The sequence below is a fragment of the Schistocerca americana genome, chromosome 7 (genome assembly GCF_021461395.2).
Source record: "Schistocerca americana isolate TAMUIC-IGC-003095 chromosome 7, iqSchAmer2.1, whole genome shotgun sequence".
NCBI classification, from domain to species: Eukaryota; Metazoa; Arthropoda; class Insecta; order Orthoptera; family Acrididae; genus Schistocerca; species Schistocerca americana.
The window spans coordinates 237,513,342-237,540,385 of NC_060125.1; the positions used below are offsets into that span (position 1 = coordinate 237,513,342).

Sequence of the window (27,044 nt, forward strand, 5' to 3'; positions counted from 1 at the left end):
AGAAGATTTTGTGCAAGCTCTTAAAAAAATCGATGTCTTAAGTGTCACTCATTGGATTGCTAATGCTTTGAATCTAATTCCTCCAGTTTCTTTCGTTGGGTCTTGGCAAAAACTCTTAGATCATAAGCCAGCTCATCAGTGGTGGGAAGAAGGAGGCAACACCGAAACTCAAGCTGACGTGCCAGGAACAGATGAAAACGACGTAATTTTGGTGAATTTACCGGAGAAGCTACCGGCTTGTGAAGACGTGCACTTCGAAGACGTAGAAGAGTGGATGGAAACGACTTTTTTGATATGACTGAGGAAGAAAACACCCAAATTGCGACTAATCAGCAAGCGTCAGGAGAATATGTCTCTGATGACGAAGCAGAGAAAAAGATTCCTCATACAGTCGGTTACGCAGCGATCCGAACCGGCCTGGAGTACATCGGCCATCAGGAGGAGTCAACTTATCCCGAAATTATTTGTCTCCAACGTTGGAGATATATTGCCGCAACAAATGCTTCTCAAGCCAAAACACAAAAAACCATTACAGTTTTTTAGCAAAAAATAAATTCTGATGAAGTGTCCTAGAACTTCAACGCCCATAAGTTAAGAGTTTTTTTGGTTTTTTTTTTTTTTACTTTAAAGTTCCCCTAGACAAACTTTTCGTTCCTTTGTATAATCTCTAGATTTGTTTCATAATTTTGTACAGTAGTTTCTTTTTTATTCAAAAGAGTAGGTAATAAAATTAAAACTCCTGTTTTTTCCTGCTGCCAAATGAGGCGGATTTTTTCTGCAAGAAGGCAAAATGAACGAGTCTTGTTATTCAGCCGTTAAAAACTTAGAGATTTCAATCATACTTTGGTGCCTTTTTAACGCGTCGACACAAGTTTTTCAGTCAAAAACTTGCAGGCTTATTCACAAGCATATCAATAACATTCTACGTACCCTACCCACATTTTACGATCATATTTCGCGGTATTGATGCAATTCGGGGTTTTTCACGCGTGAAAAAAGAAAAAAGGAAACTTTCGGTATCCGAACCGGCCGCCGTCCCGATCACTTCGGATAAACGGGAGTTTATGTACTAGGACGTTATCAAATAGATCCTGGTATAAAAGAGGAAGGCAGTGGAGAACTTGAGCAACCATTGTAAGTAGGCTGTTTAGGTTTTTTTATTGGTAGCGCCACGTAGCACTCTGTATGAAAATCACTGGCTTTGCTGTGTGCAGACTGTGACTGGTTTGCATTGTTGTTGGTTGTTGTAGTGTTGGGCAGCTGGACGCGAACAGCGCGTAGTGTTGCGCAGTTGGAGGTGAGCCGCCAGCAGTGGTGGATGTGGGGAGAGAGATGGCGGAGTTTTGAGAGCAGATGATCTGGACAGAGACAGTAAATTTGTAAGACTGGATGTCATGAACTGATATATATATATTATGACTTTTGAACACTATTAAGGTAAATACATTGTTTGTTCTCTATCAAAATCTGTTATTTGCTAACTATGCCTATCAGTAGTTAGTGCCTTCAGTAGTTAGAATCTTTTTATTTAGCTGGCAGTATTGGCGCTCGGTGTATTGCAGTAGTTCGAGTCACGAAGATTTTTGTGAGGTAAGAATTCATGGAAGGTATAGGTTATTGTTAGTCAGGGCCATTCTTTTGTAGGGATTACTGAAAGTCAGATTGCGTTGCGCTAAAAATATTGTGTGTCACTTTAGTGAATGTCCGAGCACGTTCAATTTTGGTCAGCTGTTTGAAAATCTAATAATGTAGGGGTTTATCAGCACAGTCATTCATAAATTTTTCTAAGGGGACGTTACATATGTCGACACTTAGCCGAGGATACCTCACTGGAATCTTCTGATTTTTTCTTGTAGTTTGTGTAATTAGTGTAGCTATTGTTTATTACTAGCGGGTAATTGTAGAGAGAATCTCGTTTGTGGTTGTAGTTTTTCATTGTTGTACAGTAAAACAGTTGTGGCATGCATGTAGATTTGCACCAAGTATTTTGCAGCTACGCTTGCAATTAACTAGATATTATTTTCAGTGCTATGTTAATGTGTTTTCTTATTTTACTCTTCCAATTGTGATTTTCTGTGTTATCGTGTGAAACATTGTGACAATTATGGCGAGTGAAAAACGTAATACTAGGCTCCAAAGTAAACTGAGAATTGACAGTGAAGACGAAAGCAGTGTATCAGCACCTCTGTGTAATGAATTAACTAATGTTCAACATAGTAATTTGGTAATTGTGCATCGGGAAATGGAGCGGGCGGCAAATAATGGTGTAGACAGTGAAACAATTAGTGAACAGGGAAGCATTATCGATCGATCGGTCGTCAACAGTTCGCCTCAGGAATCCGAAATGACAGGACACAATCTTGCAAGTACTGTAGAGTCAGGTTTTGCGTCCTCACCGTTTTCTCAAATAAGTCAAGACACATTTTCCGCTTGTCAAAATGTGACTGTTGCTGGTGCAAATGCACTGCCGAAAAGCATAGAGGAACAGATTCCAGATACTAATACATCATTATTGCAGTTAATGCAACAAATGAAACAAAATCAGAGACAAACACAGCAACAGTTAGACACAATGCAACAAAATCTTCAAAAGTTAGACACATTGGAACAACACCAGAGACAAACACAGCAACAGTTAGACACAATGGAACAACACCAGAGACAAACACAGCAACAGTTAGACGCAATGGAACAAAATCAAAAACAGTGCACAGCAACAGCTTCAGAAGTTAGACACCATGCTTGAACAAACACGTGAAGGTTTAACTGTTGAGTTACTTAAAATCGAATCGAAACGTCAAAAAGTCTGAAATGACGTAAAAACACTAATTTGTGAGCATTTCCAGCCTATTTTTTTGCGTCATGAAAATGCATTACAGAAGCACGAAGCAGCCATAAAAGAACTGCAAACTATTGTTCATGAAAATCACGACACCTTGCAAGCAAAAATTGACTCAGTTGCATCTACCGATTCGGTTACGCAACTTGCAAAAACTCAGGAAATCTTAAAGGACACAGTAGATACGATTTCAACACAACGATTGTCACAGTGAAGGAGAATTTTATCATGCCTTCTTCTCAGCATATTGGTCTCGAGCTACACAAGACCGAGTAAAACATAGCACCATAATGATGAAACATTTCGAACAATCGGAATTTTCTAGTCTTGTCCAATATTTCGAAGACATGTTACATAAGAATCAGTATCTTTCAAACCCATACAGCTCCTCAGAACTCATCCGCATTTGCTTAATCAAATTGCCTGAACATTTACGACATATTATTTTGGTAGGACGTTGCAAAGACGACATTGAAGCTTTTCAGGGACTCTTGCAAGAAGTGGAAATTGACACTGACAATCGCGAAACGCGAAAACAGGAGCACAACAATTACAGGTCACATCCGCCACAATTCCGCGATGAAAAAAATAATAACCGAACACGACAAGGCTATTCTTACAATGTAAATCGTGACCAAAACAGACACCACCCCAGAGTAGTAATAATTACAGGGAAAGATCACCTCTCCGCGGTAATGGCTACCACAGAGACAATGAGAGAAACAGACAATATGGGAACCAGAATAATTATTGGCAAGGGAGACAGAATAACTTCAGACGCAACGGTCCACCGCGCAGTTACGATTCCGGGAGAAATTCTCCACCACATGGCCGACAAACAACAGACTATGTAAACTACCGACAAAACGACAGACCTGAATTCCATCAGAACTAGCGGGATTCAAACAGGGCATGGCCCCCTCGTCAAGGTGAATTTGTAGAATTACTCAGATCTCCAAATCCCAATAACGACGCACGCCAACAAAGAGACAATAGGCAATGACTCACACCGCTGGCAGCCACAAAACGTACTTATGAAGCTGACGACGTAGCTGCCGTGGCTAGTAATTACGTAAAAATCGAAGACATTAGGGACATCTTACTCAAGGAACACAACGTAAAACATAACAACATTGCATATCCTGTAATTCACATTACAGTAAATGACGTAAAATTTACGACAGTATTTGACTCTGGCAGTCCCATTTCAGTAATTAGTGAAACAGCCTTTAGCAAATGCAGCAAATCGAACGATAGCTCCACACTTCCGTTACGTAAGATTAAATTACAAGGTGCAATCGTTGGAAAAAGTGTAGACGTACACCAACAAACAAACTTAGAATTCTTTTGTCAAAGCCACAGTTTCTCTATGAACTTCTTTATCGTTCCATTATCGTCAACAGAAATTATATTGGGAGTAGACTTTTTGAATGAATACAAAGCAATCTTAAACTTTCACGATGCTGAAATAAGTTTTGAGAAAGAGGGTAATTCAACAGCTTTGAAATTTGAAGATTGGCCCTCAAACTATGACGAGGAAATTAATCGCCTTTATCTCCTGTTAGACAACAGTTCGGAATTTTCGACGGAACTTGACACTAACAATCACTCTGCAAGTACTGACAGGGATGATATCGACGGCGTATTTGATACTAATGAGTTAATTCAGAATAAAATTCAAACAATTGAGAATTGTAATGACACTGATAGGCAGGACCTTTTTGAGATTTTACAAGCGCATTCCACAGTTTTTACTCATAAAACAGGAACAATCAAGGGATTTCAATACCATTTTCGTGTTTGTGAGCATATTAAATTTTGTGTTAGACCATATGTAATTCCGGCACATTATAAGGACCGTGTTAGAACAGAAATACAATCTATGCTTGACGAGGGCATTATTGAGCCTGCAGTAAGCTCATACAACAATCCATTACATGTTGTTAAGAAGAAAGATGGATCGATCGGGCTTGTCTTAGATTCGAGACAAATCAATACTATCGTCATTCTTGAAACTGATAGGCCGCAAACGTTGGAAGAACTTCTTCAAAATTTTAATGGTGTAAAAGTTTTGTCTTCTATTATTCTCAGATCCAGCTTTTATCAGATCGAACTTAATCCAGAATGTAGAAAATACACAACTTTCCTTTGTTTCGGCGTTTGGGATCAGTTTCGGAAACTTCCTTTTGGTTTAAACATTTCTTCAGTAGCATTCATTCGCGGGCTAAATTCCATATTACCTGAGTTCTTAAAAAGTCACATCACCTTATATGTGGACGATAATCTAATAGCAGAAGCTTCATGGGAACAACATAATCGCATCCTCAACAGTTTGTTATGTATTTTTGCAGAATCTGGAATTACAGTTAACTTGGAAAAGCCTGAATTCGGTAGGTCAAAGGTGAGGTTTTTGGGGCATATGATTTCTTCTGAAGGCATTCAGCTGGATCCTGAAAAGTTAGAACCAATCGGAGCCATTCCAGTTCCATCCACAAAAAAACAAGTCCGCAGTTTTCTAGGTCTCGTAAATTTTTACCGTCGTTTTCTGAATATGCAAATTCTAGTTAAACCAAAACTTTGTTCTCTCACTGAAAACAATACTGTTTGGAACTGGGACGAACAGGCACAGCTGGAATTCAATTCTTTGAAAGAAGCGCTACTTAATGCGCCAATACTAGCTCATCCAGATCTGTCACAAGAAATCTGCCTTAGCATGGATTCTTCTAAAGTTGGTCTTGGTGCCCATTTGTTTCAAGAAGCCATAGAAAATGACACTACTGTTCAGAAAACCATTGCTTTTGCTAGCCGAGTGCTAACAAAATCTGAAAAAAAATTATTCCGTTGCTGAATTAGAAGCTTTAGCTATCGTTTGGGCATTTAACAAATTCCGTTTCTTTCTTTCTGGTAAGCACGTAAAAGTATACAGTGATCATCGTGCATAACAATTTCTTATGTCTTCAAAATTAAATCATGACAGGTTAAAACGTTGGGCATTGTTTCTGCAAGAATTCCACTTCACAATAGTCTACATTCCCGGCAAGGAGAACATTGTTGCGGACGCACTGTCACGCGCACCGGCTGGGCTTGAGAAAAGATACACAGAAGGCAACCTCGAGAAAAATTTCAATATTCTTTACATTCAGAAAGTCGCCTTTGAAAACTTCATCACCACATCTTTAAAGGACATTGCTCATGAACAAGATAAAGATCCGATTTAGAAAGACATCAAAAGTAAATGGCATGAAAAGACACACACACAGATTCGGCATTAGTATCTGGTTAGAAACAACATACTCTTCAAACGCTACACTGTTGATGACAAGCTATGGGTACTTTTCATTCCTGACGATTTTGTTAATAAGCTCATTTGGTACATTCATTTCAGCTACGCACATTTTGGTCGAAGAAAACGTTATCATATTCTTCGGACGACTTGTTATATTAAAAATATGGAAAAGAGAATTCGAAGAGTCTTTGTAAACTTTGTCAAAAAGCTAAACCATCTACTATCTCACATCGTGCTCCGTTGTTTCCTGTCATTCCTTCTAAATTAAAAGAATTTGCTGCTGTTGATCTCTTGGGATCCCTTGTCAGAACATCGAATGGATTTTCGTACGTTCTAGTCGCTGTTGAACTTACTTAAAATTAGTTCTTTCACACCGTTACGTGAAGCCACTGGACGGTCTGTATCTAACGCCTTTGTTAAAAATTTCTTACGTGAAGTTGGGCACGTTGCTAAAGTCATTTCAGATAACGGACCGCAATTCAGGTCTGCTGTTTGGTCACGCGTGCTTCGGAATCATAAAATCAAACCTGTTATTGTTTCATTGTTCTCACCACATTGTAACCCCTCTGAACGGATTATGAAAGAAATCAATAAGCTTTGCAGACTTTATTGTCACAGAAAGCATCAGCATTGGGACAGATATTTACACTTATTTCAAAACGTGCTGAATGAAATGCCTCATGACTCCACTGCTTTACCACCTATTCTTGTACTGAAGAATGAAGAACCACCAAACAGAATCAGAGAGCTTGTACCTTTTCCGAATACACGTAAACTTCGACACAAAGACATAATTGATTTGGCTATTAAAAATATAAATTCTGCTGCGGACAAAAGGAGAAAACTAGACGGTAAAGCAAATGTAAAGAAACTGTATATTGGTCAGAAAGTTCTCGTTAAAGCTCATTCATTGTCACATAAGAAGAAACTCTTGAGTCACAAATTCTTTCTGGTTTACAATGGACCTTACAGAATTCGACGTATACCACATGATAATTGCGATGAAGTTGAAACTGTGCGTACAAGGAAGAGTAAACGTTTACACCATATTTCACATATAAGACCGTTTATTGAAAGATAATCTGCTTGTTAACTTAGTCTTTGCTATAAAATTTTTCACTTCACGTTACTAGTACCCTTCGTCAGACTTAGAAACTGTCAACATGCAACTATGTTTTAAAGTTAACTATCCAGTCTAGAACCTAGGGAACATATTTAGACAGTAATTGCGAATGCATTGTTATAGTGAACAGACGACAAAGTGTTATTGTGTGTGTACATTCTTGCTTGTTAGTTGTACAATTACATAACGACTATAAGGATTACATACTTAGAACATATACTGCTAATGAGATTTTAATGCAACATTTTGGTTTACTTGAAAAGACATTCTTTATTTGAAGTACTTTCTGTGAGATTAAAGATGACTTAGTAATTGGTTTCTTTGACAGCTACACGATTACATCATGACGCTACTAATGTGTGACACAATTTACATTGTTGCTTTTGTGCTGTATCTGTTTTATAGCTGCACAGTTTTTCTGAATTCTTCTGGAAAATAAAACATGTTTTAGTAGTAACATTTGTGGTGTAGCTACAATGAGACAGCCTTTTTCATAGCACAACAATACGTTACAGTATAGTACTTTCTTGATCACGGTAGTGTACGTACTAACTAAGATATCTATATGCATAGCATTTCACTTTTGTTTATGATGAGGTAAGTACATTGACTTCTGCAGAACTTAGCTTACGAAGGACGATAACTACGACACTTCCACAGAATTATCTTACAGCAAGACGCACATTTAGCGCTAAAGGACACGTATTTGAGTGATTAATTTTGTACTTAAAACATTTATGTTTAAAGATTTTTGAATTACAAAGATACAAAGGTTTTCCGTGATAAATTTCATTCCATTGATGTAATCTGTAACACCTGAGGGTATAATTACATTAATCCTCAGGGGGGTACTCGCTTACTTTGTGTACCATGTGTTTGACAAACACAAGGAGCCCTAGCTAATATGGTATTTCCTTATACAACTTTACACATCGGTACCATATTTCTCTAACACATAAATTACATAGCTATCTGATCATTTAACTGAGAGAGACAAACATTCATTTTACTACATCAGTGATAGATGTTTACGTAATTACACAGTTCGATAACTTCATACTTATGAAATTGTATTTCGTCTGTACTTTGTGAACTGTTGATATTTTTTCGGAACCATTGTGATACTATGACAGCTTTGAATGATGTATTTGGTATGGGATCATGATTTTTAAAGTACGTTTGAGCTAGATGACACTATTTAAATGAGCAGAGAATTTTTTTTTAGGTTTTGAAATTATTACAGAAAGCTACGACGTTTTTGAGATTTGATGTGTCTTATGCTGTTGAGGTATGTTTATGATCAATAAGCTGATGCTATATGAGGAATCTGACTATGCTATGTATTTATTATGATGAAATATTGAAGTGTCGACGCCAGATTGACGTGTCGACGAATATGTATATGTGTAATAAGGTAAGAACTAATGAGTAGTGTTTAGGGACTCTGATTTGTGAAAAAGGATGTTGTAAACCAAGAATTGTACTTTAAGAGTTACGAAATGTGTGTATATGCGTGAATGTATCACAATGCCGACGAAATTTTTTTGGACACTATTATATTTATAGGATTTTGTTTCTACACATTTGTAACGCAAATTCTCGACCTGTGAAATTTTTTTATGAGATTGTCACTGTAGTGGAAACTGCTGTCGTAAATATTTCGGTAAGAAAGCTAAGTAACCTTGACGTAATGCGTTGTGGATGCCCAGCTGTGCCAATCGCTTGAAAAAAGAAACCCATTAGGTGGACAAAAAAAAATGCCATTATCCTCGCTATTGACATTTCTTTGTAGAAAGCATCGCAAATACGACACGCTCAAACTTGAAAACATATGATTACACTGTGGAGCTCTTAATTTATGATATTTACTAAAATGCCTAATGAAATGATGAGAAACATTTTACATCTATTGTCTTTCTAGTTGAGAGACTGCTCCATTTGTTTAATATCTAGTTTCTAGCTGCACTGCAGCATTGGTTAAAATAAAATTTAATAGATGTACTAATATAGATATTTTATGCCTACAGATCCAGTAAATAATAATTTTATGATCTACTTCCAAAAAAACGAGGGAGCACAAAAAAAACATTTCCCTTCACAGGAATTGCATGCATAATTTTGTCAATGACTGGGTAACTTGCTTCATAGAGTAATTTATCGTGATGCATCACTCTAGTGTTAAGTTCTGACGTAGGTATTAGACATGGCCATCTTTACTGTAATTTTTTTTCTGCTTGAGCTTTGTCATGTTTAGATATAAGTTATGGCATTTGCTGCTGTTGTTTGCCAGGCATTGTTCTACTGAATTTTACATTGTATTAAGCCAGTTTTACTACTGATTTATTTTTCTTGTTGCTGCACATTGGCTCATATTAATTGTAATGTTGCATTTGCTCTGCTAATTTAGATTTACTGCTGCTTGCTTTGACAATTTGAATTTTTTTTGTCATTCCTGCTTGTGTTAATTTGTTGTGTGTTGCTGCATTGCCTCGTCCCTTAGTTTAGCATCTGAGCTCAGTAGATTTAAGTTAGCTTAAGAGGGGGTAAGCTATATAAGAGAATGAGTTGTGGTGAACTGGTAGAAATTCATTGACAAGGTATAAAAAAAATGAAATAAGACGAAACATCTATGAAATGAAGTTTTGGGTTGGACTGCAGTACCAAATGTCACACTGAAACAAACGCTGTCCTGTCCTTTTGTGTTATTCCACTATATGTCTGTGTACCTTGTGTGTTTGTATTCTTCCTATCTTTATGTGTTTATCTGATAAGACTTATGTTGTAGAATTTTTCTAATACTCAGCTACATTCACTATGATGAGGAATACTGTTATGCTCAAATATAATTTGCAATTATAATATGTTATTTACTTTGTAAAGATGTTTAGATATTATTTATTCTGTTTTGTTTTAATGCTCACGTGTGAAGTTCATGTTTCGAAAGTTATTCTGACCTTTTATATATTTACTTATGTCATAATTCCTGTAACAGTGATGTATATGTTATTTCGATTCTTTTGTAAAGCCCGTATTACCACAAATGTTATCTGTATTGTTATGTTCTTTAATGATGTATTTTGCACCTTTGTAATTGTATTCTCATGTCGTAAATTTAAAATTGTAATAGACACCAGTTCTTCAAATTAAGTTTCACTTCACTGCACACGTTTCTGCTGGTCATAGTATATGCACAATATGTGACAAGTTGGGACTGTTAGTGTTTGCACGTGTGTTAATAATTCAGCAAGGGACTGGTTAACAGCATTGCTGGTTCTAAGGACATGCCAAAAGGGTTGTGAGTGCACAAGTGGTGGTTTATGGACTTGCTATATTGTCCCCAAGACTCTTCAATGGTGATTGTGCACCTGCACAGTCGCAACAGATGGCTGCTGGCCGTCTCTACAAGGACTGAAGTGGGTCTGCACCTTTGATGGCCCACCAATGCCATTATTTCGACAAGGACTGCAGTGGGTCTGCACCTCTGGTAGCCCACCAATACCATAATCTCTACCAGGACTGCAGTGGGTCTGCTCTCTGATGCTCTACCTACCAATATTCTTCAAAACTTCGACTGACTCTACAGTGGGTTTGCTCTGTTATATGGCCCATTACCTGTCTGCATGTCAAGAGTCAGCACTGTCTTTCCGTTGGAAGGACAAGACTACTTCTTCAAGACTGCATGGAAATCCACTACTTCTGTGTCCATTTTCTTTTACTAATGAGCCTTTGTAAAAAAAAAAAACTGTAATTACTACTGTGATGAATGATCAGGACTGACTTTATGAGAACAATTTTTGCTTTTGACCAACATTGTATCAATAAGTGTGTGCATTTGATATCTTTGTTATTGTAATTATGAAAAATTTTTTCATATATGTATTGGCCACTGCCCAAAACAATTTGTAAAATTTTTTGTGGAGAGCATGGGGGCTATGTAAGTAGGTTGTTTAGATTTTTTTATTGGTAACGCCACATAGCACTCTGTATGAAAATCACTGGCTGTGCTGTGTGCAGTCTGTGGCTGGTTTGCATTGTTGTTGGTTGTTGTAGTGTTGGGCAGCTGGATGTGAACAGCGTGTAGTGTTGGGCAGTTGCAGGTTAGCCACCAGCAGTGGTGGATGTGGGGAGTGAGATGGCGGAGTTTTGAGAGCAGATGATCTGGACAGAGACAGTAAATTTGTAAGACTGGACGTCATGAACTGATATATATATTATGACGTTTGAACACTATTAAGGTAAAAACATTGTTTGTTCTCAATCAAATTCTTTCATTTGCTAACTATGCCTATCAGTAGTTAGTGCCTTCAGTAGTTAGAATCTTTTATTTAGCTGGCAGTATTGGCGCTCGCTGTATTGCAGTAGTTCGAGTAACGAAGATTTTTGTGAGGTAAGAATTCATGAAAGGTATAGGTTATTGTTAGTCAGGGCCATTCTTTTGTAGGGATTACTGAAAGTCAGATTGCGTTGCGCTAAAAATATTGTGTGTCACTTTAGTGAATGTCTGAGTAAGTGTATTATATAAAAGTATTTAACACGTTTTGCTCAGCTGTTTAAAAATCAAATAACGTAGGGGTTTGACAGCACAGTCATTTATTAATTTTTCTAAGGGGACGTTACACCATAAGGAAGAAGTTATCAGACTTATCACTCCAGATCCCTTGTTAACCGTACAGTCTGGATCGGCACACCAGAATATACGACGATCTTGTGATTTTTTTTTATTTTCAGGAAAAATGTAATTGCAGAATCATAGAAAAAACTTGTGAAATGTAACTATATTGTCAACGAGCTGTTGAAAATGTTATTTGTACGCAGGAACAATGACGCTACAAACCAATCACAAAAGAACTGAGCCTCTGAATTATATAAAATGTAATGTAATATTCGTGTAATTTATGTAAAGGATGATGGAGTAATTTTTGTGTGCAGTGTGTAAGTCAATGAATATTTTGTGTGCCATAATGTATATGTTTTCATTGCTAAAACAATAAATGTATAGTACACGAGAGAAACGAATGCTACAACAAATGATTATATAAGTGCCACGGCCGGCACCAGATAGATAAGCAAAGTGGTGATAAGACACAAACAGTGCAATTCAAGTACACGTGTAAAGGAGTGAAAGAACTACCAGTGTGTAAAGCGATTGGGCTCATTGCCCGGAATTTGACATTTCTTCGGACAATTCGCTCAAGGGGGCAATGTAAAGAAAATTAATAATTTTTTCTTATCGATAAAGGTATAGATAATTATTCCACTCTCATACCAAAGATTCATTTCAAAAGTATTTAACACTGACGGGCAAAAGAAGATTTACACTCTTCGTTTATTAGTTTAAGTAATAGTTACCATTATTTGTTCTTATATCCTGGTGATAATACGTATAAACGAAGTGCCCAGCAATTTCAAGTGAAATTGGGATAAATAATGAAAGCAATTTCTGAAACGGTATGATTTTTTCATTTACGATACCATGTATCCAACTCTGGAAGATTACTATAACTTTAATTTTGTATGGAGAATTAAGATGGAGGCGACGATCTTCACGACGATGTAGCTCAACAATAGAGGTACGTGGATGTGTTCACCTCTTTCCCTTCGTGGCCGTCAGTGTCAGTTTCAATATACAGGTCTTATTTGCCTCTTGACATTCGGAACTTGCAAACTTTCTTTTCATTTAATTATGAAGTCCGATTATTTTCTTACTCAGGAGAATAAATGCATTTTAACCACAATTCTTTTTACCCAGGCCATGGGGAATGATAGTACTTAGAACGTACGTGCCTCTATCTCGATCGTACGTTCGCATACAGCTGAGTGTGTACCAACGTAACTACACTTACGACCCATTTCCCTTACAGTATTAATTCTTATTTTGAACCACTCACTCGCGAATGTACGTGCCCTCTTATTTTGTGTAGTCAGTCGGGTGTATCCCTTAATAAAGTTACTTTTAATATTCAGTGGCTTAGTTTCCACAATTGACCTTTGGGTGTGTCGCAACGGCGCTTAACGCGAAATACTACACTACTGGCCATTAATATTGCTACACCACGAAGATGACGTGCTACAGACGCGAAATTTAACTGGCAGGAAGAAGATGCTGTGATATGCAAATGATTAGCTTTTCAGAACACTCACACAAGGTTGGCGCCGGTGCCGACACCTACAACGTGCTGACATGAGGAAAATTTCCAACCGATTTCTCATAGACAAACAGCATTTGACCGGCGTTGCCTGGTGAAACATTGTTGTGATGCCTTGTGTAAGGAGGAGAAATGCGCACCATCACGTTTCCGAATTTGATAAAGATCCAATTGTAGCCTATCGCGATTTCGGTTTATCGTATCGCGACATTGCTGCTCGCGTTGATCGAGATCCAATGACTGTTAGCAGAATATGGAATCGGTGGGTTCAGGAGGGTAATACGGAACGCCGTGCTGGATCCCAATGGCCTCGTATCACTAGCAGTCGAGATCACAGGCATCTTATCCGTGCAGCCACGTCTTGATCCCTGAGTCAACAGATGGGGACGTTTGCAAGACAACAACCAGCTGCACGAACAGTTCGACGACGTTTGCAGCAGCATGGACTATCAGCTCGGAGACCATGGCTGCGGTTACCCTTGACGCTGCATCACAAACAGGAGCGCCTGCGATGGTATACTCAACGACGAACCTGGGTGCACGAATGGCAAAATGTCAATTTTTCGGATGAATCCGGATTCTGTTTACAGCATCATGATGGTCGCATCCGTGTTTGGCGACATCGCGGTGAACGCACATTGGAAGCGTGTATTCGTCATCGCCATACTGGCGTATCACTCGGCGTGATGGCATTGGGTGCCATTGGTTACACGTCTCGGTCACCTCTTGTTTGCATTGACAGTACTTTGAACATTGGACGTTAACATTTCAGATGTGTTACGACCCGTGGCTCTACCCTTCATTGGATCCCTGCGAAACCCTACATTTCAGCAGGATAATGCACGGCCGCATGTTGCAGGTCCTGTACGGGCCTTTCTGGATACAGGAAACGTTCCACTGCTGCTCTGGCCAGCACATTCTCCAGATCTCTCAAAATTCAAAACGTCTGGTCAATGGTGGCCGAGCAACTGGCTCGTCACAATAAGCCAGTAACTACTCTTGATGAACTGTGGTATCGTGTTGAAGCTGCATGGGCAACTGTACCTATACACGCCGTCCAAGTTTTGTTCGACTCAATGCCCAGGCGTATCAAGGCCGTTATTACGGCCATAGGTGGTTGTTCTGAGTACTGATTTCTCAGGATCTATGCACCCAAATTGCGTGAAAATCTAATCACATGTCAGTTGTAGTATAATGTTATTGCCCAATGAATACCCGTTTATCATCTGCATTTCTTCTTGGTGTAGCAATTTTAATGGCCAGTAGTGTAATTATGCGACATTCATACTGTCATTTCAGAATTATGACACCAGCTGACTAAGTTTCTAACAATTTAACAGGGCGGTTACTGCACCTAACTGCAATGTAGAAAAGGCATTAGCACCTTTCCATGCCCTACAAAAATATAAAAACTTCTTCCACCTTGACCTAAAAAAACCTTGTACATACACTTTCACTGCTAGTTACTCATTAGAGGTAGTCGTGCAAGGCGTTTCCCAGAAAAGCTCGCTGTGCTTGCAACTGGTTATGAATGCCTATGTTCGTTAAATCTGTGATGTTCAACTCTTTGATCATATTTTACCATCATATTCACACTGGCTGTGTTCAGACAGCTGCAGAGAGCCTCTGTCTTGCCAACGAACACTGTCCCTGATGTCTCTCCTCGAGTTGAACGCTCTTGTCAAAACAAAATAATAGAAACAACAGTTCACATCAAAGCATAATCCTTTCTGTCCCACTCTGTTGTTCAGTTACTTTCTAGAAGTCCTTCTCAGTGGCAGGAAGTCAGCTCTGGAATAACCTCCCGCATTACTTTAGATAACTGAATAACATCTGTAAGTAGGCTGTTTAGGTTTTTATGTTGGCAACGTCACATAGCGCTCTGTATGAAAATCACTGGCTGTGCTGTGTGCAGTCTGTGGCTGGTGGCATTGTTGGAATAGTCGCTATTGTAGTGTTGGGCAGTTGGATGTGAACAGCGCATAGTGTTGTGCAGTTGGAGGTGAGCCGCCAGCAGTGGTGGATGTGGGGAGAGAAATGGCAGAGTTTTGAGAGCGGATGGCCTGGACGTGTGTCCATCAGAAACAATAAATTTGTAAGACTGGATGTCATTAACTTATGACTAATGACATCCAGTCTTACAAATTTACTGTTTCTGATGGACACACGTCCAGGCCATCCGCTCTCAAAACTCTGCCATTTCTCTCCCCACATCCACCACTGCTGGCGGCTCACCTCCAACTGCACAACACTATGCGCTGTTCACATCCAACTGCCCAACACTACAATAGCGACTATTCCAACAATGCCACCAGCTACACTATATATATATATATATATATATATATACACTCCTGGAAATTGAAATAAGAACACCGTGAATTCATTGTCCCAGGAAGGGGAAACTTTATTGACACATTCCTGGGGTCAGATACATCACATGATCACACTGACAGAACCACAGGCACATAGACACAGGCAACAGAGCATGCACAATGTCGGCACCAGTACAGTGTATATCCACCTTTCGCAGCAATGCAGGCTGCTATTCTCCCATGGAGACGATCGTATAGATGCTGGATGTAGTCCTGTGGAACGGCTTGCCATGCCATTTCCACCTGGCGCCTCACTTGGACCAGCGTTCGTGCTGGACGTGGAGACCGCGTGAGACGACGCTTCATCCAGTCCCAAACATGCTCAATGGGGGACAGATCCGGAGATCTTGTTGGCCAGGGTAGTTGACTTACACCTTCTAGAGCACGTTGGGTGGCACGGGATACATGCGGACGTGCATTCTCCTGTTGGAACAGCAAGTTCCCTTGCCGGTCTAGGAATGGTAGAACGATGGGTTCGATGACGGTTTCGATGTACCGTGCACTATTCAGTGTCCCCTCGACGATCACCAGTGGTGTACGGCCAGTGTAGGAGATCGCTCCCCACACCATGATGCCGGGTGTTGGCCTTGTGTGCCTCGGTCGTGTGCAGTCCTGATTGTGGCGCTCACCTGCACGGCGCCAAACACACATACGACCATCATTGGCACCAAGGCAGAAGCGACTCTCATCGCTGAAGACGACACGTCTCCATTCGTCCCTCCATTCACGCCTGTCGCGACACCACTGGAGGCGGGCTGCATGATGTTGGGGCGTGAGCGGAAGACGGCCTAACGGTGTGCGGGACCGTAGCCCAGCTTCATGGAGACGGTTGCGAATGGTCCTCGCCGATACCCCAGGAGCAACAGTGTCCCTAATTTGCTGGGAAGTGGCGGTGCGGTCCCCTACGGCACTGCGTAGGATCCTACGGTCTTGGCGTGCATCCGTGCGTCGCTGCGGTCCGGTCCCAGGTCGACGGGCACGTGCGCCTTCCGCCGACCACTGGCGACAACATCGATGTACTGTGGAGACCTCACGCCCCACGTGTTGAGCAATTCGGCGGTACGTCCACCCGGCCTCCCGCATGCCCACTATACGCCCTCGCTCAAAGTCCGTCAACTGCACATACGGTTCACGTCCACGCTGTCGCGGCATGCTACCAGTGTTAAAGACTGCGATGGAGCTCCGTATGCCACATCAAACTGGCTGACACTGACGGCGGCGGTGCACAAATGCTGCGCAGCTAGCGCCATTCGACGGCCAACACCGCGGTTCCTGGTGTGTCCGCTGTGCCGTGCGTGTGATCATTGCTTGTACAGCCCTCTCGCAGTGTCCGGAGCAAGTATGGTGGGTCTGACACACCGGTGTCAATGTGTTCTTATTTCCATTTCCAGGAGTGTATATATATATATATATATATATATATATATATATATATATATATATAATGACTTTTGAGCACTATTAAGGTAAATACATTGTTTGTTCTCTTCAAAATCTTTCATTTGCTAACTATGCCTATCAGTAGTTAGTGCCTTCAGTAGTTGGAATCTTTTATTAGCTGGCAGTATTGGCGCTCGCCGTATTGCAGTAGTTCGAGTAACGAAGATTTTTGTGAGGTAAGTGATTCTTGAAAGGTATAGGTTATTGTTAGTCAGGCCATTCTTTTGTAGGGTTTTTTAAAAGTCAGATTGCGTTGCGCTAAAAGTATTGTGTGTCAGTTTAGTGTTGATCAGAATAAGTAAAGAGAGTAATGTCTGCATACGTTCAGTTTTACTCAGCTGTTTGAAAATCAAATAACGTAAGGGGTTTATCAGCACAGTAATTCATAAATTTTCTAAGGGGATGTTTCACATCTCCTGCTAGAGCAGACACTTAATGGCATATTTACTAAAGCAGCAAGAGGTTTTACCAGAGTGTCTACACGCACTCGTTACCCTTGTATCTGTACATCCTTTTTTCCAGTCAGATTCTCCAGTTTTACCTGTATTCTTAGCTGTTGCAGTCTCCTTAAATTTCTTTTCCCTGGAACTCCTCATATCACAGACATCTACACTCCTGGAAATTGAAATAAGAACACCGTGAATTCATTGTCCCAGGAAGGGGAAACTTTATTGACACATTCCTGGGGTCAGATACATCACATGATCACAGTGACAGAACCACAGGCACATAGACACAGGCAACAGAGCATGCACAATGTCGGCATTAGTACAGTGTATATCCACCTTTCGCAGCAATGCAGTCTGCTATTCTCCCATGGAGACGATCGTAGAGATGCTGGATGTAGTCCTGTGGAACGGCTTGCCATGCCATTTCCACCTGGCGCCTCAGTTGGACCAGCGTTCGTGCTGGACGTGCAGACCGCGTGAGACGACGCTTCATCCAGTCCCAAACATGCTCAATGGGGGACAGATCCGGAGATCTTGCTGGCCAGGGTAGTTGACTTACACCTTCTAGAGCACGTTGGGTGGCACGGGATACATGCGGACGTGCATTGTCCTGTTGGAACAGCAAGTTCTCTTGCCGGTCTAGGAATGGTAGAACGATGGGTTCGATGACGGTTTGGATGTACCGTGCACTATTCAGTGTTCCCTCGACGATCACCAGTGGCGTACGGCCAGTGTAGGAGATCGCTCCCCACACCATGATGCCAGGTGTTGGCCCTGTGTGCCTCGGTCGTGTGCAGTCCTGATTGTGGCGCTCACCTGCACGGCGCCAAACACGCATACGACCATCATTGGCACCAAGGCAGAAGCGACTCTCATCGCTGAAGACGACACGTCTCCATTCGTCCCTCCATTCACGCCTGTCGCGACACCACTGGAGGCGGGCTGCACGATGTTGGGGCGTGAGCGGAAGACGGCCTAACGGTGTGCGGGACCGTAGCCCAGCTTCATGGAGACGGTTGCGAATGGTCCTCGCCGATACCCCAGGAGCAACAGTGTCCCTAATTTGCTGGGAAGTGGCGGTGCGGTCCCCTACGGCACTGCGTAGGATCCTACGGTCTTGGCGTGCATCCGTGCGTCGCTGCGGTCCGGTCCCAGGTCGACGGGCACGTGCACCTTCCGCCGACCGCTGGCGACAACATCGATGTACTGTGGAGACCTCACGCCCCACGTGTTGAGCAATTCGGCGGTACGTCCACCCGGCCTCCCGCATGCCCACTATACACCCTCGCTCAAAGTCCGTCAACTGCACATACGGTTCACGTCCACGCTGTCGCGGCATGCTACCAGTGTTAAAGACTGCGATGGAGCTCCGTATGCCACGGCAAACTGGCTGACACTGACGGCGGCGGTGCACAAATGCTGCGCAGCTAGCGCCATTCGACGGCCAACACCGCGGTTCCTGGTGTGTCCGCTGTGCCGTGCGTGTGATCATTGCTTGTACAGCCCTCTCGCAGTGTCCGGAGCAAGTATGGTGGGTCTGACACACCGGTGTCAATGTGTTCTTTTTTCCATTTCCAGGAGTGTATCTTGTACATCTGTAAGTTCTTTTTATATCTACCAGTATAATTATTGTTATTATTGTCATTATTATTATTATTATTATTAGTATTATTACGAGGGCTATCCACAAAGTACATTACGTTTCCGATTGTGTCCGTTAGGGGCGGGGCTAGCGCGGCCATCTTGGTGTCGTGGTATTCCACCGCTCAGTCGGCATCCTGCCGTGCTAGTGAGAGTTTCGTGCTGTACTCCGTTGAGTTACTGTGACAGTTTGAAATGTTTGCGTTAATTGAAAATGCCGCGAAGTGTGAAGTGCGTGCTGTAATAAGGTTTCTGACTGCAAAAACTGTACACCGATAGAAATCTATCGGCAGCTTTGTGAAGTGTATGGGGACAACATAATCATTGAAGGTGGAGTGCGTCAATGGGTCATAAAATTTAAAAATGGCCGAACTAACATTCACGACGAAGAGCGAAGTGGAAGACCCAGCATAGTGACTGCCGAACTTGTCGAAAAAGTCGATGCCGCGGTCCGTGAAAACCATAATTTCACTATAACGGAAATCTCTATGAGTTTTCCACAAATTGCACGAAGTTTGTTGCACGAAATCATTACCGAAAAGCTTGGTTACCACAAGTTTTGTGCAAGATGGATACCAAAAATCTTGACAGAGATTCACAAAAATCAGCGAATGGCTACAGCGTTAACGTTTTTGGACGCTTACGAGAAAGATGGCGACTCATTACTCGATCGCATCGTTACTGGTGACGAAACATGGATTAAGCATGTGAACTGCGAGACAAAATTGCAGTCAATGCAGTGGGGGCACACAAATTCCCCCCAAAAACCCAAGAAATGCATGCAGACAATGTTGGCAAGGAAGGTGATGGCGGCTGTCTTTTGGGACAGAAAAGGTGTGATTTTTGTGGATTTCCTGGAAAGAGGCACTACAATAAACTCTCAAAGGTACTGCCAAACTCTGCACAACCTCAGAAGAGCAATACAAAACAAGCGCAGGGGAAAGTTGGGCTCAAAGGTCTTGCTGATTCACGACAACGCCCGGGCCCATACGGCAAATGCCACTCGTGAAGTTCTCGAATCTTTTAAGTGGGAGTTGTTTCCTCATCCGCCGTACAGTCCCGACCTGGCACCGAGCGACTTCCGCTTATTCCCAGCAATGAAGAAGTGGTTGGCTATGCAGCGTTTTGATGACGACGCACAGCTTCAAGAAGAGGTAACCACGTGGTTGAAGGCGCAGACGGCCGAATTTTACGACGAAGGAATTTCCAAGCTCGTCCATCGCTACGATAAGTGCCTTAATTTAAATGACAACTATGTAGAAAAGTAGTATTTAAGTGTGGCTTTCATCTGTGTATATATAATAAAAGAAATTTCCAATGCTTTATTTATTTTTAATTCCAAAATGTAATGTACTTTGTGGATAGCCCTCGTATTATTGTACTATTCTCACTATTAGCGGCAGCAGTTGCAGTAGTACAAGTACTGCCACCATTAACTTTGTTAGATCATAGTCAGTATTATTTACTCACACTGTCGGTTCAGACACTCAAATTATTTTAATACTACACTGATGGAAAAAATCGCAACACCAAAAAGTAATTAACGTACAGTAATTAAATTTCCGAAATACATATGTGCAGGTAAGGTATTTAAGTGATTAACGTCGCAAGATAACACTTTAATGTAAGCACGAAATGAGCCACAGCAAATGCGAAATGCTGGTTTATTAATAGCCGATGAAACCGCCATATGTTGCGTGCAGGCACACATGAGTGTATCGTGTTGTACAGGTGCCGGAAGTCAGTTTGTGGACTGGAATTCCTTGCCCATTGCACGTGTTCAGCCAATACAGGGACAGTTGATGCTGTTTGTGGATGACACTGGAGATGTCGTCCGATGCTATCCTGTATGTTTCCAGTTTCCTATATGTGTTGCATTGTAGACAGATCTGGTGATCGAGCATGTCAAGGTAACATGACATCACATTGTAGAGAGTTTCGGACTACGACAGCTGTATGTGGGCGAGCGTTATCCTGTTGGAAAACAGTCCCTGGAATGCGGTTCATAAATGGCAACACTACAAGTCGAATCACCAGACTGTCGTACAAATTTGCAGTCAGTGTGCGTGAGATAGCCAGGAGAGTGAAACTTCCTGGCAGATTAAAACTGTGTGTCGGACCGAGACTCGAACTCGGAACCTTTGCCTTTTGCGGGCAAGTGTTCTACCAACTGAGCTACCCAAGCACTACTCACGCCCCATCCTCATAGCGTTGCTTCCGCCAGTACCCCGTCTCCTACTTTCCAAACTTCACAGAAGCTCTCCTGCGAACCTTGCAGAACTAGCACTCCTGGGAGAAAGGATATTGCGGAGGCATGGCTTAGCCACAGCCTGGGGGATGTTTCCAGAATGAAATTTTCACTCTGCAGCGGAGTGTGCGCTGATATGAAACTTCCTGGCAGATTAAAACTGTGTGCCGGCCCGGGACTCGAACTCGGGACCTTTGCCTTTTACGGGCAAGTGCTCTACCAAATGGTATCTGCCAGGAAGTTTCATATCAGCGCACACTCTGCTGCACAGTGAAAATCTCATTCTGGAACCAGGAGAGTACTCCTGCTGTCATATGAAATCGCACTCCAGGCCATAACTCCAGGTGTAGATCCTGTACATCTAACATACAGACTGGTTGGTTGGAGGCACACAACTGGTTTCCTTCTAACCAACACACGACCATCAGTGGCAACGAGGCATAACCGGATTTCATTAGAAAACACGACCCTACCCTGAAATGAGCTATCGCTTGACACCTCTACATGGGGTTTTATTAGAACCAAACAAATACAAAGTTAAAAAAATGTCTGACAGTTGGCGCTTCATCTGATCAGAATAACAATAATTTACATAACAAAGTAAGACAAAGCAAAGATGATGTTCTTTACAGGAAATGCTCAATATGTCCACCATCATTCCTCAACAATAGCTGTAGTCGAGGAATAATGTTCTGAATAGCACTGAAAAATATGTCCAGATGGTGAGGCATTGGCGTCGGATGTTGTCTTTCAGCATCCCTAGAGATGTCGGTCGATCACGATACACTTGCGACTTCAGGTAATTCCAAAGCCAATAATCGCACGGACTGAGGTCTGGGGACCTGGGAGGCCAAGCATGTGGTGGCTGAGCACACGGTCATCACCAAACGACGCGCGCAAGAGATCTTTCACGCGTCTAGCAATACTTCGTTTTTTTTTTTTTTTTGGTTCTAATAAAACCCCATGTCATTCCAAGCATGTGTGTCAATTTTTACCTCTCTATCTACATTATTCCGTGATTTATTAAGTTTTCAAATTTATACTGACTTTTTGATCACCCAGTACTTTATTATCAAGAACTTTCCCTATACCTGCAGTGCACAAAGACTGCGGTGCCACATTGCGTAGTAAAGAGTTAGCAACCGGGACACTCTAACTGTGCAGGTCAGCAGGCGGTTGTCAACTGAAGAAGAAACGGGTAGAACCACCCAGTGCTCAGGACAAGAAAGCGCTGTTACGCTTGGGCCACATTCTTTACTTTGCGAGGGTTCATACAGACTCTTTAAACGCTGTTTTCAGAACTGCCGTCAGAAAAAAGTAAATGAGACAGAATATAGAATCCACCAGCGGTTGGACAAATTTATTGAAGTAACAATGGTACATAATAGTTGACAAACTGTTGGTTACAGTTGTGCACAGCGGTGGTAAGACAGTAAGCAGGTGTGTCGCCTTAGAACCCCAGGGGGCTCACAAGTTCGAAGCTGCCGTCGAAGCAGGCTTCGTTGCCGTTTCCGAAGTCCATATCCATGTGTACGGTGTATTTCCCCACGAATCCGGCCAAAGCAGCCCTGAACTTGTGCATGCTGGCCTCCTTGCCGTTTCCGCAGAACTCGCCCTGTAACAGTTTAGCTTCAGTCAGTTCCATGAAGGCTACAGAGACGTCCACAGAACACCAGTACCGCGATGTGGCAAAATAGCAGGCACCACTCACAATAACATTACTGCACGTGCAACGATGGATCGGGAAATTTTGTGAACGTCTATAAGATAGCCGCAACATTTATTAAACTGTGCCACTGCCATTAAGAATGATTCCTGTTACACTTCTGTTGTCCTCAGGTATCAGATGAAGTTATTTTTCTTCAAGTTATAATATGAGCAATGCAGTGTGCGCTGTAAAAGGCTGCTGTGGATTCGAAGGGGGAAGGCGAAGGAGGGGGATGGGGAAAGGATTATCTGGGAGACGTGAAACCCCGCTCCCAGTAACATTTTACTGCAGGAATTCATACACTCTAAGACAGTAAAGAAGGGAAAGCAGGAAGATGGAAGGAGTATATAGAGGGTCTATGCAAGGGTGATGTTCTTGAGGACAATATTATGGAAATGGAAGAGGATGCAGATGAAGATGAAATGGGAGGTATGATACTGCGTGAAGAGTTTGACAGAGCACTGAAAGACCTAAGTCGAAACAAGGCCCCGGGAGTAGACAACATTCCATTAGAACTACTGACAGCCTTGGGAGAGCCAGTCCTGACAAAACTCTACCATCTGGTGAGCAAGATGTATGAGACAGGCGAAATTCCCTCAGACCTCAAGAAGAATATAATAATTCCAATCCCAAAGAAAGCAGGTGTTGACAGATGTGAAAATTACCGAACTATCAGTTTAATAAGTCACAGCTGCAAAATACTAACGCGAATTCTTTACAGACGAATGGAAAAACTGGTAGAAGCCGACCTCAGGGAAGATCAGTTTGGATTCCGTAGAAATGTTCGAACTCGTGAGGCAATACTGACCCTACGACTTATCTTAGAAGAAAGATTGAGGAAAGGCAAACCTACGTTTCTAGCATTTGTAGACTTAGAGAAAGCTTTTGACAATGTTGACTGGAATACGCTCTTTCAAATTCTGAAGGTGACAGGGGTAAAATACAGAGAGCGAAAGGCTATTTACAATTTGTACAGAAAGCAGATGGCAGTTATAAGAGTCGAGGGACATGAAAGGGTAGCAGTGGTTGGGAAGAGAGTGAGACAGGGTTGTAGCCTGTCCCCGATGTTATTCAATCTGTATATTGAGCAAGCAGTAAAGGAAAACGAAAGAAAAGTTCGGAGTAGGTATTAAAATCCATGGAGAAGAAATAAAAACTTTGAGGTTCGCCGATGACATTGTAATTCTGTCAGAGACAGCAAAGGACTTGGAAGAGCAATTGAACGGAATGGACAGTGTCTTGAAAGGAGGATGTAAGATGAACATCAACAAAAGCAAAACGAGGATAATGGAATATAGTCGAATTAAGTAGGATGATGCTGATGGAATTACATTAGGAAATGAGACACTTAAATTAGTAAAGGAGTTTTGGTATTTGGGGAGCAAAATAACTGATGATGGTCGAAGTAGAGAGGATATAAAATGTAGACTGGCAATGGCAAGGAAAGCGTTTCTGAAGAAGAGAAATTTGTTAACATCGAGTATTTATTTAAGTGTCAGGAAGTCGTTTCTGAAAGTATTTGTATGGAGCGTAGCCATGTATGGAAGTGAAACATAGACGGTAAATAGTTTAGACAAGAAGAGAATAGAAGCTTTTGAAATGTGGTGCTACAGAAGAATGCTGAAGATTAGACAGGTAGATCACATAACTAATGAGGAGGTACTGAATAGAATTAGGGAGGAGTTTGTGGCACAAAGTGACTAGAAGAAGGGATCAGTTGGTAGGACACGTTCTGAGGCATCAAGGGATCACCAATTTAGCATTGGAGGGTAGCGTGGGGGGTAAAAATCGTAGAGGGAGACCAAGAGATGAATACACTAAGCAGATTCAGAAGGATGTAGGCTGTAGTAGGATCTGGGAGATGAAGAAGCTTGCACAACAACAACAACAAGACAGTAAAAAGACGCACCACGGAGAAATTATCCGAATGGAACTGAAAAACTGCAGTTGTTATGTACATATGCAGACAAACAAATTATTACAATTTTAGAAAAGTTGGATGATTTATTTAAGAGAAAGAGCTTTACAAACTGAGCAAGTCAATAACGTGTTGGTCTACCTCTGGCCCTTATGCACACAGTTATTCGGCTTGGAATTGATTGATAGAGTTCTGGATGTCCTTCTGAGAGATATCGTCCCAAATTCTGTCCAATTAGCGTATTTGATAGTCAAAATACCGAGCTTTATGGAGGAGCCCATAATGCTCCAAATCTTTTTAAGTGGGGAGAGTCCTAGTAATCTAGCTGGCCAAGGTAGGGTTTGGGAAGCATGAAGGTTAGATTAGATTAGATTAGTACTTGTTCCATAGATCATGAATATGACACTTCGCAATGATGTGGGACGTGTCAGGTCAATAAAAGGTGTCTATACAAGATATTACATTACACAAAATATTACATGACACTTAATATTTTTTAATTTGTTTTTTGGGTGGGAGGGTGGGGTGGTGAAATTACCCACTTACTATATCCAAAAATTCGTGTAATGAGTAGAAGGAGTTGCCATTCAGAAATTCTTTTAATTTCCTTTTAAATGCTATATGGCTATCTGTCAGACTTTTGATGCTATTAGGTAAGTGACCAAAGACTTTTGTGGCAGCATAATTTACTCCCTCTTGAGCCAAAGTTAGATTTAACCTAGAGTGGTGAAGATCATCCTTTCTCCTAGTGTTGTAGCCATGTACACGGCTATTACTTTGGAATTCGTTCGGATTGTTAATAACAAATTTCATAAGTGAATATATATATTGTGAGGCTACAGTGAAGATCCCTAGCTCTTTAAATAAGTGTCTGCAGGATGATCTTGGATGAGCTGCAACAATTATTCTGATTACACGCTTTTGTGCAATGAACACTCTTTTACTCAATGATGAGTTAGCCAGCCGGTGTGGCCGTGCGGTTAAAGGCGCTTCAGTCTGGAACCGCGTGACCGCTACGGGCGCAGATTCGAATCCTGCCTCGGGCATGGATGTGTGTGATGTCCTTAGGTTAGTTAGGTTTAATTAGTTCCAAGTTCTAGGCGACTGATGACCTCAGCAGTTGAGTCGCATAGTGCTCAGAGCCAAGCCAATGATGAGTTATCCCAGAATATGATGCCATACGAAAGCAGAGAATGAAAATAGGTGTGGTAAGCTAATTTACTGAGATGTATATCGCCAAAATTTGCAATGACCCTAATAGCGTAAGTAGCTGAACTCAAACGTTTCAGCAGATCTTCAGTGTGTTTTTTCCAGTTCAACCCCTCATCAATGCACACACCTAGAAATTTTGAATATTCTACGTTAGCTACCGATTTCTGATCGAAGTCTATATTTATTAATGGTGTCATTCCATTTACTGTGTGGAACTGTATATACTGTGTTTTGTCAAAGTTTAATGAGAGCCCATTTGCAGAGAACCACTTAATGATTTTCTGAAAAACATCGTTTACAATTTCACCAGTTAATTCTTGCCTGTTGGGTGTGATAGCTATACTTGTATCATCGGCAAAAAGTACCGGCTTTGCATCTTCGTGAATGTAGAATGGCAAGTCATTAATATATATTAAGAACAGCAGAGGACCCAAGACTGAACCTTGTGGCACCCCATTCTTGATTGTTCCCCAGTTCGAGAAATCACCAGTTTTTTGCATATTATGTGACCTGCTTATTTCAACTTTCTGCACTCTTCCAGTTGGGTATGATATAAACCATTTGAGCGCTGTCCCATTCACACCATAGTACTTGAGCAGTAGAAACTCTCGCTGTATATGGACAGGCATTATCTTGCTCAAATGTAAGCCCAGGAAAGC

General features: G+C 41.6%; 1 protein-coding gene across 1 annotated transcript in view; it reads right to left on the reverse strand.

The window, feature by feature from the left end:
• Positions 1-22,881: 22,881 nt before the first annotated feature.
• LOC124622448 overlaps positions 22,882-27,044 on the reverse strand; it is a 160,124-nt gene continuing 155,961 nt past the window's right edge. The window contains exon 4 of the mRNA XM_047148149.1: positions 22,882-23,162. Coding sequence (XP_047004105.1) covers positions 22,998-23,162 — 165 coding nt within the window. The 3' untranslated portion in view covers positions 22,882-22,997. The remainder of the gene's footprint in view (positions 23,163-27,044) is intronic.